At 30.2% G+C, this 19113-nt stretch overlaps 1 protein-coding gene across 5 annotated transcripts in view; it reads right to left on the bottom strand.

The window, feature by feature from the left end:
- Positions 1 to 10385: 10385 nt before the first annotated feature.
- LOC100163553 (two pore potassium channel protein sup-9) overlaps positions 10386 to 19113 on the bottom strand; it is a 95590-nt gene continuing 86862 nt past the window's right edge. For all 5 annotated transcript variants that reach the window (XM_029489197.1, XM_029489216.1, XM_029489191.1 and 2 more), the window contains one exon: positions 10386 to 12806. In XM_029489197.1, the coding sequence (XP_029345057.1) occupies positions 12488 to 12806 (319 nt within the window). In that variant the 3' untranslated portion in view covers positions 10386 to 12487. The remainder of the gene's footprint in view (positions 12807 to 19113) is intronic.

Here is a 19113-nt window from a genome sequence, read left to right as displayed (position 1 = left end):
TTCGTGGGTACCTGAAACCTTCTAAAGTTATACAATTATATATCTATGATTCTATCACGGTCTTTTGTTGATGTATAACGCGTTATAACTTATAAGTACCTTAATAGATATTATGATATGATTAATTTGGAATTTATTATAGGTACCTATTATAGGTCAAATTTTTTTTTTAATACCATAGATAAGTATATATTATATGTCTAATACATAGACTGATATACCGTCTCCGCTCAGAATCGTTTTTCTTATACAGTGATATTATATCATTGAATTCAAATTTAATACTGCCCATTATACAGTGACCCACTTCTAACCTACTGTACAGCAGAGCGACATCCACTTACCCACCTTTTTAAAAATACAATTGCTAATAATTATTATAAATTATACCATAGTATATTGTTAATTGTTGTAATTTTGTTCATAAAATAATATAGGAAATTATAGTTTAAAAAACTTGCCGTAATTTGTTCTATTATAATAATTATTATACCAAGAGTATACAATATAGCGGTACATATTGTCTATTATATAAAATATATTTCTATTTCATGTATTTTCGATAAAATACATGAGATGGGGGTTGGCAAACTCTAAATATTGATCCGGGACAACTTGTTTTTGTTATTTTGTTGGAGTAATTTCATCATTAGGCTGTTAAAACGCTATTATTATATAAGTAAATAACAAATTCAATTTTTAATACTTATTATTTAGTTCTAGACGCGGTAACAGAAAAATGAAGAAGTCACAATTTATCGCCAAGACAATAGAATTTTACCGTTACCACTGCAGTGTGGCGTGACCTTAATGAAAATTAATACTAAAATGAATTAGGTATAAAAAAAAAGGTGGACAAGTGGGTACTGGTCTGCTATACAAAAAATGTCTAAGTGGGTCACTTTAATGTAGGGATCGATTTTTAGAGGAATATTAGGCGATTGTATTAAAAATTAATTAAACCAATATCCATTGATCACGTGTTCAATCATAAAGTTTAAGGCTTAAACACACTTTTACGCTTTATACACAAAGTTAAGTATTTTTTAACGAAGAACAACACAATTTTCCTGTGGAGAAATAATAAAAGAATATTATCATGCATATGTATGCATGTAATAATAGAAATAATGATATACTTATTATATACTTAATAAAATAGTAGTCGTACACCAGGTATTTGTAACTTTTAACTCACTTGTTGGAAAAGGTTGTCAACCCCTGTTGTAATGGATGTGTTAAATTAGAATGATGTTGATAAATTTTTTCAAATTTTCAAATTTAAATGGTTGGTTATAAAAAAAATTGTACTGATGTATTTCTGATATTTTTTATTGGTATATGAACAATTTATGAGGAACTTCGTAACAAATTTTCAAACTTTTTGACAAAGCAATACAATTTCTACCGTCATTGATAGTGAAAGAAAAAAAAATTAAAATTAACTAACATTTGTTTATAATTCAATAAATGTGTAACGTGTGACTAGGTTTCATTTTTGGTGTTACTAGACATCGTTTGATAATCAAACTTATTAATTGCATATAATCACATCCAAACAGCCAGAAAATACTAATTATATTCAGTCATCCTCAGCTTAGGATTATCAACAACAATATCATGATATCATCTCAATATTATTTTTTTCATTAGAAAAAAAGGTATAGTATTTTTTTTATTTGTTTTCCATAATTTTATATAAAAATAAGAATATATCATTTGACTATTTGAGTAACATTCATTGCAAATTCTCCAAACGTAGAAAAACTAAATGGGTTGGGGCCAATGCGTATACAAAATGTCATAAATATAATTTTTGTAGGAAATGCCCATTTCAGGAAATAAGGGAACAAAAGTTTATTAGTTTTTTCGATTTTTTTTTCGAGATCATCTTAAGTTTGAATTTTTATCATACTTCGATTAAAATGTCAACATTAAGCAATTATTAATTACGACTCTGAAACATTTGTGTCTTATACGGTATACGTGACTGCATGAAATATTAATAATATGGGCAAGGTAGTTTTGCAGTTATTTTGCTAAAATTGCACTGTTGTTCAAAAATTATAACAATTGAAGTATGAGAAATGTGATAAATGAGAATAAGTATGAATATATGTGTACCTATAGATATTATTATTTTATTAATATATATTGTAAGCAATGTACATTGTCAAAACTCATAAATCATAATATTAAAATAGCTTCCTCGCTCTGCTCAGAATCTAAAATAAAATTATAAATTAATATCACAATATACAATTTACGTAGGTACATACCTCCTAATTAATAATTATTCATGAAATCTAACTTTAAAATAATATTAGTACCTAAAATAATATTGAAATTGATACATAATATGGTAATGTATAAAATATGTAAAATATAGCAAAGACTAGTAAAATATAATCACTCAAAGACCATATCACTTACGCAGATAAAAGTAATTTAACGACCGCTCTGTCTCGACCGATGACCGTTTAAACTCTATTCGTTCCAATTATTACATAAAACATATCTAACGAATATCTGTATTAATTGTAAATGTTTAATATATTTTATTATAATAATTAGGCACATATCGCTTACAATTTAAAAATATTATGTTTTTTTTTCCAAAATTAATGTAATAATAACCGTAGTCTGTATTCCGTTTTCGACATATCTTTCTATCCCAAAAATACATAGCTATAAAGTCCTGGCCCTTATAATAGCTTATTTTTTGCAAATTACAATAAAAACTGATGAGTGTCGTTGTTGTTAACAATACCTTTATGGGCTATATTATATCGTAGGTTTATCAAATAACCGATGTAACACCCAGTAGTAATTTATAGCTATTATTAATTATAAAATATAAAATCAAAAGCGCGTGCAATCACTGTTTGCAAGATTTGAGAAACTGGACGACTTATTAATAGTGATGGATCATAATAATATTATAAATAACGATATTATTTCAGCGTGGAGTATCATTCAAGGATTAGTTGTCCACTGCAGTGTTAGGTAACGGCATTTCGACAAAAAAAAACTCCCGAGTAGTCACCGTGCTGTATAGTAGGTAAGTGCTGAGTCAATGAATAAGTCACTGTAATAACTATATTGTGTTAAATTTGAATTCAATAAAAACCACTGTATACGATTTAAACGGAGACGGGCTGTAATTCTAATAGGATATTTTATTATAATATACCTAATATAATAGTTATATTATTATGATAGTAATATATTTTTCTATTAGTTATGCGACGGTGTAATGAACTATTTTTTTACTAAAAAAAATTGTGTATAATATGATGTATTAATATAATAGTATTGTCATATAAGTCGTGTGTAAATAGCGCATAACTAGCTGTGTATCTAAATAAGTTCTATGTGCAGAATATCGTTTAAAAGATGTATTCTAAATTTATTTTTAAATGTATTGTATAAAGTAAATAACAAGATACGATGTCACTGCATTGTGAATAGTTTCAAGTCTCTGTGACTATAGAATTTTTGAACTAGGTACGCAAAAATAAAAAAAAATGTTTGTTAAAATATTAGATTTAGTCAACATTTGAACTTGAAATCCCTGTTGTAACAACAATAATTTGTGAATTTGTGTTTGTGTTTTGAAGACTTTCTGGTTTCAGCGAGGAAAACTTATAAGAAATATTGTACAACATTTTCAACCTAGTTTTCTTCACAACCAAAAATAAAGCTAAAAATATCCAAAATATTAAATGTTTATTCTTAAATATTACAAGTTATAATAAAATAAATATATTGAAAATTATTTATACGTATCTTGTTTCATAAATTATAATATAATAATTTTATCAAAAATACATGTATGCATAGGTACTACTTTCATTTTTGAATTAAAACAAAAGACAAATTCGATTTTGTTCGAAAACTGCTTTTACGTAAAATCATTGTTTTTCCCAAATGTTTTTTTCAATTATTTTGAATACTACTGGACATTTTTACTTTTGATTCCCAAAAGGTCCAACCATATCATGTTTTCAATCTAAAACACGCTAAAAGCTGAAGGTCGAAGTATTTTTTCTATTCCAAAAGGTTACGACAGAAACAGTAAAAACAACTAGACTACAGATTATTGTAAGACCAATACAATATTCTTGCCACGCTCAGAATATAAAAAAATATCAATAAAATATATCAATATCGATAGTAAGAATATAATGTCTAATTAATTATTATCAAGTTTCTCGTCGGTCCTAATCTGTGTTCTGTTTTTTTCCTTACCAAATATCGACCCGCGCGTGTTGATAAGATAGTGTACAACATTGTACAAATAACAACTTCACGATGTTATCATGGGGTTAAGGTCCTCTCCGGATTCCCCTCGTTGGTTCTCTTCGATAGCACACATTTTCATGGCACATTTCTCCAAAATGTGGGGTGATGCCGACAATCTATAATAATACTTTTGTCGTATTCGAGTACACACGCGCTAGGGCCCACACGTGTCGGTAAAAACCGTATACAGTGTGATTAACGTCAATCGACAGCTGCTATCCATAAAACCATTTATAAATTACAAAACACGTGCGTTGCACTCGTTCAGTGACGTTGTTCACACGTCATATTGTTCCGCTCGTTCTCCTACACACATCCTCAAATAAATATAGCAGGTAACAATATTTTGTATCTAATGTAGGATATAAAACTGAAACAATTTAGTGTGCATATAAAAATATATGAAAAATATAATCTCCATTATATTAGGAAAAGAATGAAGAAAATCATTTTTTTGTTTTCCATATTATTATATTGGAAGGAACCCTTGTTGTTCTGGCTTTATTTTACTTCAATATAAAAATTTACTGTTAATACAATACACCAAAAACGTCGAAGTTTCGAGAACTATGGATACTATTGCCAGGGGAAACTGCTATCTTTGTTCATTACATGGCTCGATTTTATAACTCAAGTTTTCCCGAATCTCGATACGTGTTTTACGGATTTATGTGACATGGGTAGGGTACTACGTAAACAGCCTACATTTATTATTCGCGTCACGGGACGTATTATAATATTATTATATTTTCGTCGTTTTATGTTTTTCCGCGTTTGCATATTATGTCTCAGAATAGAGGACCCCTTAGAGGTCATTGTCCTTTTGAAATATTCGTAAAAGAAAATCGTCAGAATAATAATGTCATAACGTTGTTTACGAAAGCGGACTGAGTTTGTTTTCCTTATATTCAGTTATACTTAAACGCTTTTGTCGAGGGAGCTGGTGAGACCTGGCGCGAGAGGCGAGAGCAAACAGAGGGTTTCAATAATTATAGGCTTTTGTGTAGAAAAGGCTAAAGATATTATTTAACGATCACAACTAATGTGAACGCGTGACGTAAGGTATAAACTAGGGCTAACGAGGTAAATACGAGTATACGTAGGGTTATACGGTTGAACGATACAATACAATACAATGTTTGTACACGATGATGGTCTGCACGTGTTGAATTTGGTCACATTTCGAAGTGTGTAACATCTGTACAGTAAGTATGTGTAAGTGTGTATACCACAATCATGGCATCTAAATAAGCGAAATTAAAACGGTGATTGTTAATTAAAATAGCAAAATATACAAAACACAGAAAAATCGATACAGCAAAATCAATTGTATCGTTGAATAACCTATAACCTATTATTGTGGATATAGCCAAATTGGCTCCCGTTTTACGAATATCCGTCAATTCCCAACGGCTACCGTTTTTGACAACAAAAAGTCCTTCGCACTTTATACAGACTTATTAGGAGTGGCCCAAAATAGGTGTGATAATGTATAAGTGTTTTTTAATTTTATATGAAAGTAAATATATCGATTATTTAAAATTTGATAATTATTTTGAAAAATATCATAATTTAAATATCAAATTCATGTTTTTGTTGAAACATTTCAAATTTAAAGTTGAATGAGTTCAGACTAAGTCAACAATGGTCTCGTTAAGCCCACTACATAGTATAAATCTTAGAAATTAGAATTTTTGTTGTTGAATACTGGATCTATTTAGGAATATTAATAACGAACTCTTAGGGATGGGAGCAGTTTGGGATTCAACAAACAATGGACGGGAATCAATAATTTTAGTTGCACTGATTTTTTTAAAACTTATTTTGTGATATGTTAGTGATATTTATATAATTATATGGCAAGCTATAATAATTTTAAAAGTATGTAGGAATACACAATTTAAAAAAAATATACTAATTTTAAAATACTAATTTAAATATACTATTATTTGAATGAACATTGTAAATTAATAATATGAGCTTTATCTTTAAGACACCGGTCCTTGCTAGGATTTTGAGAATACTAAATATTAACTTTGAAAATGACCTAATCGGATTTTTTATTACCTGCCATTATTAGGCTAAGCTTACTGAGCTCCACTTTTTTTTGAAAATAGTTTTAAGTTTTGAATATTTTGTTCTTTGCTTTTATGTCCGGATTTCATAATCAAGGATTAAATTACACTGTGCCCACAGCTCTGGGTGGTCGAGTATAAAAAGGATGAGAAAATCTAATTTTATTTAGCATATATATATTCACTTAAGGTTGTTATTATAGTTTTTTTCATTTAAAGAAATGTTTAATTTTCATTATTAGTACAATGCATATAATGTAATTGGTAGATTTATTTATCGGCGAGAGCTGGCGTTGATAACTTTTTGCCCTCAGGCCGCTAACTTCCTATTATAATTACCTACGTAGTATAATAGTATGATAGTATAATACAATATAATCAATGACGGACAATATTGTGATTATAATATTTAGATACCTACTTATAAAAAATATTTTGGTATTTTAATTTTGCATTATTGGTCTGAATATTTCAGTGTAATCTGCAATTATGAAATATTTTACGTATTTTCAAATAGTATAGAACCTATATAGTATATATACTATTATAATAGGTACTCCTATATATTACACAATATATTCCATTTGTGCAACCAGAATTTCAAGGGTCCATACTTGTTAGAACGTTACGAAACGTTTTTCATACCCACTATTTATAGGTAGTATACTCACCCATTATAGGTATGGCCCAAGAGGGGGAGATGGTTCTAGACCCTACCCTGGTTGTGCCACTGCAATATACAAACAGGTCCTACTGCGAAATTAAATCAACTTTTGTTCTCCACAAAGGAACATCAATTTTATATTTATATTTTATTTTATGACGTAGGTACCCCGTTTTTAAATCTTTAACCCTACTATAACATACCAAAAAAACATTTGTGCAATCGAATTTATGCTTTATTTAGTGGGCTATGTGATGTATAAATTTAAGTATATATGATTATCAATTAAATAAAACTGTTTTGAATCGTCATTGGCTTGGCCCACTCTGTCACAACGGGCTGCGCATACCTATGAGTATATTAAGGTGTTCGATATCCACGGTCTTTCTTTATTCTGCGGTTCCATTCATTCCCCATAATACATACCATTATTATAATACGGTATCTCAATTATAGCACTTGGAGTTTACTAAAACTACTAAAAAGTTACTAAAATGAACCCGTGTTGTAGTTTCGTGACATAATCGACTATCGCGTCGATATTGTTTCAAAAGAACAGAACAAATACTTCATGACAACACAATAAAATAAAATTGGATTTCATCGCACAGAATATGTGAAAGTCATGCCAGTCACAATATGTATATGTAATTAATGTACTTTTAGAAACGTTCAGAACATTTAGCGATGACTATACACTATATGTTCTCTCTAAGGCAGTGGTCAGCTCAAACATGGGGGGCCCGCGAACCTATTCATTGTGCCTCTCAAGAAACATTAATTCCTTCAACAATTTTAAAAATACAAATAAATAACTATTAAACGAAAAATAAACAAGTACACCTTTGTAATATAGGTATCTAGTATTAAACACAGATAAATTATAATTATAATTATAATCATTAATCAATAGAAGAAATAATAAATGTTGTCTTCATTCAATTCGTTTATTTTGGATTTAGCATTAAGTTGAGTAAAAAAAGGTGTTCTGCCTGTGAACTTTTGATGTAAATATAATATGGCCCGTTGGTAATTTGAGTTCTTAGACCACTGCTCTATGCGGTATATAACTAAATATTTCAGTTAAATATTCTCAGATTGAAATTATACCATTATGACGAGGTGAAAGAAGTATAGCCGTTAGGTATTACCTACCAATTATACATGTTTTTAGAAAATTTCTAAAATTTCTTGTATATCCTTTCAGCACAATGCTACTTGCTTTTTTTTTGATAAGTAACTACAAGCTAGTTGATAACTTTGAGGCGCAGGTCCTAGCGTAACGTTACCCCAACACTCGTTTTGGGAAAACGATTTTTGCGATGATGAGATTAAGAGGTGACTTTTAAATTTGTGGTTACGAATTTGTTACTAAAACGTGGAATCAATTTCAAAGAAAAAAAGTTTAGGATATGGTATAAAGGTAACCCCCTAATTTTTTTTACAGATTTGAGTAAAATATTTTTTTCAAAACAATTATTCTATCAAAATGTTTTTTTAATTATTAAATCGGCAAAGTTAAAGAAGAATATTTGAAATTTACAAATTGTCTAATAATCAATTTTTTCACCTATTTGTTATGTAACTTACTCTAATTTTACTCAATGATACTGGCGATATAGGATAAATAATAAACGTAATGAAAATTATAAAAATGTATACATAAAAAATCTGTTTTTTTAAATTTTTTTATTTAATAATCATAATTATGGTTTATAAATTTATTTACGTCTAATCTGCGTACAAATAATATTTTAACAGTGTAGGGGATATCTCAAATCTCGATTATAGAATATAAAATAAACGTGATTCAAATTTTGTAAAAACAGATTATTCGTGAGCTCCAATATACTTTGACATGGCTATTACATGTTTTTAAAACTTATTCTTAATTACCGTTCCTTTTTTTAGTAACATATATTTAAAAAAACACTGATATGGTTGTTTCATATATATTGTTCTATGTACATTTCACAATCAGAGTTTATATTTTTTAATAACGTTTCGTTGATTTTTTGTGTCCGTGTTATTGCAATGAAAACGATCGGTATAACGATCTCTTAAGAAGTGATGGTGGGATCAAAGATCAGGAATTAACAATCTATTATAATATTATTTACCTACATATTGTATACTGTAATACACTATAGTGACTATAATATATAGTATAGTTATTATAGTTTTACACGTGTTACTAGTAAACTATTTACAAACTCATATATTACCACTATGTGCCTATCACCTATGTATGCATTATATAATAATACTATTATGCAGTATTGTAGTATAATAAAATAAATTCATTGTTCTAAACAAAACGATAAGTACTTGTAAAACCTGTTGAAAAAAAAATAACCACTAGCTTATGACCTCCACCTCCTCTCATTTTAAATGCCCTTGTAGAGTTTGTGTGTGTGCGTGCGTGTTCGCGGGCACGCCATGTGTGTGTGTGTGTGTGTGTACTAGCTGCCTGCCTGATGTTGCCCGTCCCAAAATTTGTCTTTTTATAAACAAAAAATGTATTTTCCATAAAAATACTCTGGGTCAAGCTCCGGTCAGTTTTCCGGCGTGCGTCTCGATCTTCAGACAGTCGCAGTGCATATCGTTGGTTGATCACTTGATCTATCAATGTTTCACTTGTTAGGTTTAATTTCAAATAGTTTCGTATATCTAATTAATGATTGATGGAAGATGAGACGTCCAAAATGTACAATACATTATTTAAACGAACAATATTAGTACACACACACATATAATATTATATACATACCTCTGCGAATTATGTCTAAATATTTTATAATCAGGTGGAAGTCAGATATAGTAATATTATTATATAGTGAACCGGTCACGTAATACATTATAACTATATAAGTATTATATCAGCACCTATATAATCGTATGACGTTACCCAAGCAACGAGTCATTCCTATAACTAGTTTAGCTAGTGCATTAACTATAATGGTCACCGGTCCGGTTATCAGATATTATCTGTTATTGTTACCTAGCCACACAACACGTCGCTGGTAATAATATTGTAATAATATATTATGAAACCTATGCATAGTTTCACGAAATTAAGTGTCGGTTGATTTGGTCATAGTGTGCTTCCCCCCCCCCCTCCCCCCCGAATAAATGTTAAATACCGATGATAAATTAAGTTTTATGCATTTACCATGACTTCATCACATTAACTTGTAGGTATGTATAAATATATATAATACGATTCGAAATTATATTTTATTATGCTGAGGTAGGAAACGGTTAAAATTAGGAGAAGAGGAACGCGACATCCAAGAATATTGATCGCATAATATACATAGTATAATAAAAACAGTCTGTTATAATAATTATTGATAATCATATTATATTAACAACGAAAACATGAAAAAAAAAATACAAAATCTATACATAATAATATTAATATTATGTCGTTTATTACAATTTAAAACTTATAAACAATAAATAATGATATTTCGTTTTAACATATTTACGTTTTCATATTATGATATTTAATAAATTATCATGAAATTACTATGTTCGGTTAAAATGAAAAACAAAAATGTAAGTAGGTCGGTAATATACGAGATTGATTAATTTTACACCCGAGGATTTAAAACTGCTACAGTTTATATGGCATTGTAATTGGATAAAATCGAATGTGGTTTAAATGGGATTGTCTACATGTAAAGTCGTCACCGTCGTCGTGACCCCACTAATAATATTATAATACGCTGTATTAAAGTCAAAAAAACGGGATCAAAATATAGGAAACTTTAAAAATAATTATACGATATTTAAATGTCTTGGGGACCGTCATATGGACGAAAATCGTTTATGAATAATATAAAGTGTGTGTAGTACGCAGAGTACAGTCTGATCACTATATTATGACACTATAGCCTCCGCAGACAAATAATTTTTTTATATAAATTATTCCAAAGAAGATGTTACTAATATAGGTAGGTACTCTTGATTTTATACAGAATAAACATATACATAGGCACCTACGGAAAATGGCTATTAGATCGTTTCATATCGGTTTTAAAAAGTAAAACGCAAGTTATACAATCACAATCAATGAATTAATTTTGGTATTATTTAGATAATGAAATAACGTACCTACTACAAAATAGTGCACAAACAAAGTAGCTATTTGAAAAAAAAAATTTAAAACGGTCATAGGTTGGTAGGTATTTTACAATATTTAACAATATTAATGTTTTATAATACGCTGGTGAAAAGCAGTGTGTCGCTGTTACACAACCGGTCCAATGTCTAACTTAATTTATTCGCGTCATTAAATTGCAAATCGCGTCAAAATCTCGTTGGAAGAATCAAGTAATTTAATAACTGGTCCGGTGCCATCGTCAGTTTAGGTGTAATCTTGTTACCTACATAATATTTTTTGATTTTTATTAGTTATAAAAAGTCGTTGAAATTTCCATTTTTAAACCCGTCGAAAGCGCTGGCGAACAACTCCGTACACTTGAATCATAATTTTATTAACTGTCGTATCGTATTATGTGTATCGCAGTTAACTCACAGAATGGAGACGATACTGAACCTCAAAATATGTGAACGCTACCTCTCAAACTTCGGAAGTAATATTATATAATAATTTATTTAATATGCGAATTTTAGTGTTGAACAAGGGCAAGGCGTACTACTTGAGTAGGTACCTATCCGTAGATCGTAAAGATTTAAACCGTATCATCTATAGGACAGTAAGATGCGTACGGTTATTAATATAGAACAACTATAATATATTATATGATATCTAATGTCTATATGATCTGTATATTCGAGTATAATTGTACAGAGTGAATCAAAAGTCTTCATCCGACTACGGCTCAGCAAACACAAATCACAGGTAGGCGTCACCTATTATTGTTACGATTCGACAGCTGAGGTTATTTCGTTAACTTTTTATTTTTGTAGCCGATTAACAGCATCTTATGAGCGTTTGTAATGTTGGTGAACTGTTGTCGGTTACTGCCGAGATAGACGTATGAGAAAAACACCTTATCGTATATTATGTGTATGTAGGTAACCTATAACGAGTGAGATCATAACATTGAATATTAAACACTTTATTGAAACTCGATTATTTACTATATACCAATTCATCCTAGCATCTTGATTCGTTAAATAAATATTCATTTTTGAAATCGGACGAAGACTTCTGAACGATCCTGTACAGCTGTTAAATCTGCCTGCGCCTATATTTCGGACGAAACGTGTAACGGCATAGACTTGTGGCCATATTTTATTTCGTGAGGGGGGGGAGTGAATATAAAAAAAATAATAATAATCATAACAATAATACGTCCCTAGACAATCTCATATATCACGCTGCCACCCTGACCCAGCCCTTACAATATAACATAATATGGTCATACCTTCCACCAAAACCACCCTCAATCTCCGCCCCCGCTCCTGTCCTTTATATGGACACCCGCTTCAAGGACAGCAGGGGCTGTTCGGTCGGCGGACTGTTGTAGACCACGGCCGCCGCAGCCGCTGCGTTTGCGGCCGCCCTTTCCGCCGGCCGTATGTCCCGGTTGTAGTCGTACTGCACTGGTCCCACGCACGTGCACGAGCAAACGGACACCTGGTCCACGTCGTCACCCGCGTCCCGGCCGACCGTGTGTCCGGCCAACAGTTTTCCGTTGACGGACGTCACCGCTTCGCCGTCAACGGTGATGACGTGCTGGGACACGCCTTGCAGCTCGTTGTCCTCGCGCCTCACCTCCTCTGCGTTCCTGTAAATAAAGAAAAAAAATCGAGCCATTATTGACGCACGTCATATAATAATTAAAATAATGATAATAGTTATAATTATTATGTCATGCCTCTGCGTAATGTCATATTACAGCGTGTTCGACGAAATAAATATAGCAATAAAATAATAATTATATTATTAGAAATGATATAAAAAGTATTGTACATTTTATTTTTTAAATATTTCAAATAACATATATTAAATTTCAAAGTGTGAAGGAGGTTGACCTTTGAACAGCCGGGACGTAGATTACAAGGGGGTTCAGTAGAGGGTAATAGATGTGGAAATCCCCAAGTATATAAGCATAATAGTAATAATAATAATAATAATATAAACATAATACATAGTTATGAGTATTTAATTTAAAAAATTTGTTTACGGTAAATATAGCAATAATAATATATTTCTGTTTAGTATAATAATTTTCTGTCACTTTCTTTATTTTGTGGTGCCATGCTCATTCATGTATAATGTAAAATATTACGTAGTTGCCACAACACTGATACATAAACTTAGAACTGGATAAAGGAACTGAATAAACAACTACAAGTGGCCAGATTATTTTGCTGATGGTATGAAGCATCAATGATCCCCAACCGTGCTTGATAATACTTATAAGACCTAAGGTGACATAATATTCGAGTCAAGTGATCGGTTTTACACAAAATATTTTATGTTTTGAGGGGACAGATGTACGATGACCCGATATATTGTCTAGTTGTAGCCCCAGAACTGAAATTAAAATATAAACCAAAAACAATGAAATCAAACATAATATTCAATATTATTGAATTTATTTTACTAAACCAATTTATTTTTGATTTTATTGGTATGGTTGCGTAAACGAAATATTGTTTTATATTTCATTTGAATTTCTTACGGTAACATGATTATAACTCATCGACATTCGAGCGAAGCGACATTTCATGTTTGAAGTCGATGATGGGAGGGGAGGGTCGGACACAGAGCACCTAGTATAATAGTATACCTAGTAATAATATATTATAACTATAATACATTAATTATATATACAAAAATAGGTATTTAATAGATAAAACCATAGCACGCTAATCGATATTTTTACTTGAAAAGGAAAATTCTATGAATTATAATTATGTTTTTTTAAGTAACCATGATAACAAAAACTTTACGAAAAACCGGTCAGAACAAAAAATTATCCAGCCCAAAAACATATTTATGTTACTATAGGAATCTTAATTTCGTTTCGTGAACTTCAAACGTGGGAACAATTTCGTATTTGTTTACCTATAATTGTAACCTGACCTATTTGGTTTTTCGTGTTAATATTATTATGCACCTACATGTAATTATATTTTTACTCAATAGATAATTGTTAATACTCTTCTACTAATGTTTATAATTTAGTTCATAGATAACGCGTCTACATACGAAACTCGCACGAGAGGTACCTAATATCAACAATTTATTGTCTTATAGAAGTTAAAAGATAGTAGTAACATAATAATTGATAGGTATAACTTGGGTATAAGTACATCGATTATTGATAAAATAATTATTATAACTATACTATAGGATTTGCTCTTTAAACTTAAGCTTTTTTTTAACTTATATATATCACCACATCATTAAATATTATATCATGGGTACCTATATACAAGTATACAACCAATATAAATTATTACAATATGTCATTATTATTATTATTAGTATTATACGTAGTGTGCTATGGTGGAACTAATTATTGTAGAGAATAGATTTTTTTCCAAATGTTTTTTTCCACAGCCAAAATAATGTTTTATATATTTAAAAATTCTTTTATTTTTTTATTAACCTAACCCAACTTGATCTACTTAATCGAAGTTTTCAAAATTATCTCGTTTAGTCATATTATGCTATATTATAACCTTGTTTGAAATGTTATACATTTTTAAGGACATGCCGACCTTTATTTCTAGATTATTCAAACATTTTTCCCCTACAAAGTAAAAATATATAAAAAAAATCGTATAATATAGGATAAAAAAAAATTCTGGTATAATAACACTGTATATAATATATAGGTATAATATAATATTAATTTTGAGATTGGTTGAGGTAACTTTGACTACGGTTCTAAATATTTATTAATAAGTACATCAGCTTCCGCTGATCATCGTATTATATTCAGAGAGAGTAAAGTTTTTGTTTACATATGCTAAGTGTATAACATTATAATAAAAATCTTTCGTTATTATTTTACAATTTTTAACCACTCGGGTATCTCGATAAATAACGACAAGTGTATGTTATTAAAATGTTTAATTTATTTAACAAAATGCATATGCTTTAGAAGACTGCCGATCATCACTTTAGAACCCTATAGATGGTATTAATAATATTAATTTAATTTTAATATACAAAAAACATAGCTGATACGTATATTTACACCCGCTATACCGCGACCGGTTGAACAGATAAAAAATAACTCTCGAATGAAAATGTAATTTAAAAATGTACGAAGGGAAGTGCTATTCTGTATGCATTCTGTATTAATTTTGTTTTGTTTTTTACATTATATACCAGATACTTAACCAAATGGTGTTCTACCATACCCACGTGCACGCGAATATTTCACTCCCTATAGCCGAATGCGCATTATCCGATATCTGCACAGATGACGATATCGCTAAAACCATTGGAACCCTCGCCGAGTAAACAATATTTGTTCCAACACGAGTCTCTTAAACGCCTTATTAATCGTTATAATACAATAGGTATACAAAGTTCGTTATACTAATGAAATATTCCACCGATCAAAACACATTCGCGTTCATCCGACCGTTGAAAGAAGTATATAATGTGTATTACGTATATACGAAATATACATTATCTCACTATACTCGCTACTGTAGTATCCCACATAATGAAAAAAAAATTTAATAAAATACCCCTACAAAAGTTTAATCTGTTTGATCCCCACGCTCTCGGTCGTATACGCAAAGTAACCACATTCCCTAAGCGAAAGGAGAATAGTTATTACTCTTTGTGACACACACGTACAATAATATATTATATTATGCACTTATCTGGTTTTTAATTTTTCTCAATGACTTTCATAATATTATAATGTGTGTTCAGTTACAATCGTTAATGGGAAAATCCTAACTCTTGCAACCAGAAGACATTGTAATATTTGTATTATAGGTATGGGTATAGGTACATATTATAGGCAATTTACAGGCACTGGATAACCCGAGTTGCCCCTTAAATCATTATCATTACTTTTTTTTACTCAAGAAGTCTCCCGGGTTATGAGAAGAAAATTTGAGTATTGTGAAACATCCGCTAATTTGACGTAAAAGTATATTGGATACCTATATGATATGAAATGCTATAAATTACGATAAACACCATTAATATACTAGTTCGAACGTTTGGCAATGGAATTATAAATATAATAATGAAGAGGAGCATAATATAATAATAATTTTTTGTCACACCTGGACACAAGAAGTTTAATTTTCAATGTCGATAAAAGCGTTGGAAAATGACTGGTTTACATCTAGCAAACAGTATTTAATTAATGCTAAAAGTCATTATTAGTAACCTGATTTGAGATTAATATAAACGTATCTTACGTATTGGTACGATTTATCTAATTAATATATCATATAGCCGATATAGGTACTACCTATGCCTACTAGTCACTAGTGGGTAGGTGGGATACTTCCATACTGTGCTATGAAACAATTTTTCAATTCTAGATACCTAGTGGGTACAGTAAGAACTGTCCATAATGCGTTACCGTAAATTTAGATGAAAGAGTTACAACAAAAACGTTGGGAACCTACCTATGCGTAGCCCGTGTGGGAAGGCAATGCCAGATACTCGTGACTGTAGAAATAGCTCACTTCCCGCCCTTACCGCACAATAATAAATTATATACTATAGTAGATAACTATGTATTTTTTTTATTAAAATATCATAAAAAAATCATAGGATTATACGAATTATGTAATATAGAGACATTGCGATAAAAAAAACAATGCCGTATGCGAGACATGCAGTACCTATACAGTATACACTAATTTTGTTCATGGTATATAATATTAAAATATATATTGTACATGATTTGTAGAACTTACAGGCTAGTCATTTTTCAAGCAATTTCCCTTCCCCGGCAACTATTTTTCGACCAAAACGAAACTATTCTATAGGTAGTAAAAGTATATAATATAATTAAGCACGCACCCCCACGAGAGGTTATACGACGTACGTCCGCGTCAAAAAAGCACGGTCGTTTATTTTGTACCATTATTGACGTAGTTTCTATTATAGGTATATTATAGAGATATGAGGATTTAATTATTTTGGACGTTATCTCGATCTTCGCCGGTGCATGATGGAAATTATAGCGAAACGACAAAGACTGATTAAACGGTAGGTAACTAAGCATAATATTATTATTGCTGTAATGGAAATCGTGGGCTGATGGGTCCAAAATTGTCAACAATAATAATTATTGTCGATCAGGGGATGAAATTGAACCAACCCCGGTTAAGTAATACGGTTCATACATATTATATAAGCACATACACGTACCGATTTCCTGTAATTATACTATATATACCGAGCGTCGCGCCGTGGTCGTCGTTGAGGTCGTCCCCTCGATTTAATATTATAATTATTATTTGCTCGAATGCACAATGGAACGTTGATTGACGACTGGCCAAATCATTTGTGACATCGATTCGATTATAAGGTTGGTCTCGGTCAGGTCCATTATATACATTAGATAAAATTGTTGTGCAGTTATCTGGACGTGTATATACATGAGACTAATATAATACAATGAACCGCACACAGTATATGCGGTCCCTAAACCCATTTGTATAAAAGGGGGCAAAAGGTAAAGGTTTAAACTCGGTCTTTCCATGGATGGTTGTAAATTCTACCGATTTCATATTTTTATATGTGAATTCTACTGTAAAAATATGTCAATTACATTGATACTAACTTCTGATCTGTAATATAAACGTATAAACTCCATAAATATTAGTTTTTGCCAAATTTAATTTAAATTTTAAATTTTGAGTTAAGACTTAATTTGATTAAAATGACATATTTTTCTTCCCAATTTAAGGGCTAAATTAAATTACGCAATGAATTCAATGTCAAAATCATGACCTATTTCCCCAACTTGACCTAATTTTATTTTGCAAATTTAGTTTCAACCTCATCATTATTATTGTATAAATATTATTTAAAAAAATTATACATTTAAATGTATAACTGTAAATAAAAATAAAAATTTGGATTTGATTTTTTTTTTATATAACATCGGTGGGATTTACCTACACTTATTTAGGTACTAGTCTAGTATAATATACACTCATTTTCGGAGTTCAAAAAAATGTACCGATGGAATTTGGCATTGTTATATAACCGACCCTACAATCGACTATATCTGAATCTACACGCATCCCATTGCACATATCTTTAAATTTCTTATTATAAAATAAAAACGTTTTTATTTTTATAGGTATGTTTTGTGAGGACTTCATACTCAAATGTGTTGTTTTCGTCTTACTAACGTGTAATCTGACAGTTAGAATATTTTAAGTATCTACAGAATAATCCATTTTACTATCTAATTTATAATATTAATGTAATCAGAAATAGTTCGACAGGAAAATTAACTACAAAACAAAGAATTTGTTATTAAAGGGCACAAGGTTGGGAGTGGGGGATGACTACCAAGACTTCTAAACGCATGTGTAGTGTGTACATCGTTATGCTATATAATATGTACCAACAAACTCCTTCATGATGTAAACTAACTAAATACTACTTAAATAAGTATAATCCGTTCAATGTAAAATGCCTACATATATATTGGTTTTTTTTATGTTCCTTCCGTCATAGTCTGTACTACAATAACTAAACGTACAAAACATAAAATTCAGTCTTGGATACTAAAAGTCTAAAGGTCTCCTATTTTTTCGTATTAAAAAATAATTGTTTTGAATAAACTGCACAAAAACATATTTAGGATAAGTATTCAAATATAGTTAAACTTTTAACATAAAAGTAATTAGAGATTCTTAAAAACGGATTTGAATATTACGGTGAATTTTAGTTTTCCTATATTAGTTCTTGGACTCTTGGTACATTTATATTACACGTCATAATATTTTTAAAACGTATAGTAACGTAATTTGTAAGTCAGTATGTTAATAGATTATTGTAGACGACTTGTATACATATACTATACCTACAAGCAATGTAGGTAATGTTAGTTTAAAAATATATTACACAATTTTATT

The sequence above is a fragment of the Acyrthosiphon pisum genome, chromosome X, assembly GCF_005508785.2.
Source record: "Acyrthosiphon pisum isolate AL4f chromosome X, pea_aphid_22Mar2018_4r6ur, whole genome shotgun sequence".
NCBI lineage: Eukaryota > Metazoa > Arthropoda > Insecta > Hemiptera > Aphididae > Acyrthosiphon > Acyrthosiphon pisum.
The sequence above is the reverse complement of the archived record's forward strand: the minus strand, read 5'-3'. Positions and strand labels throughout refer to the sequence as shown.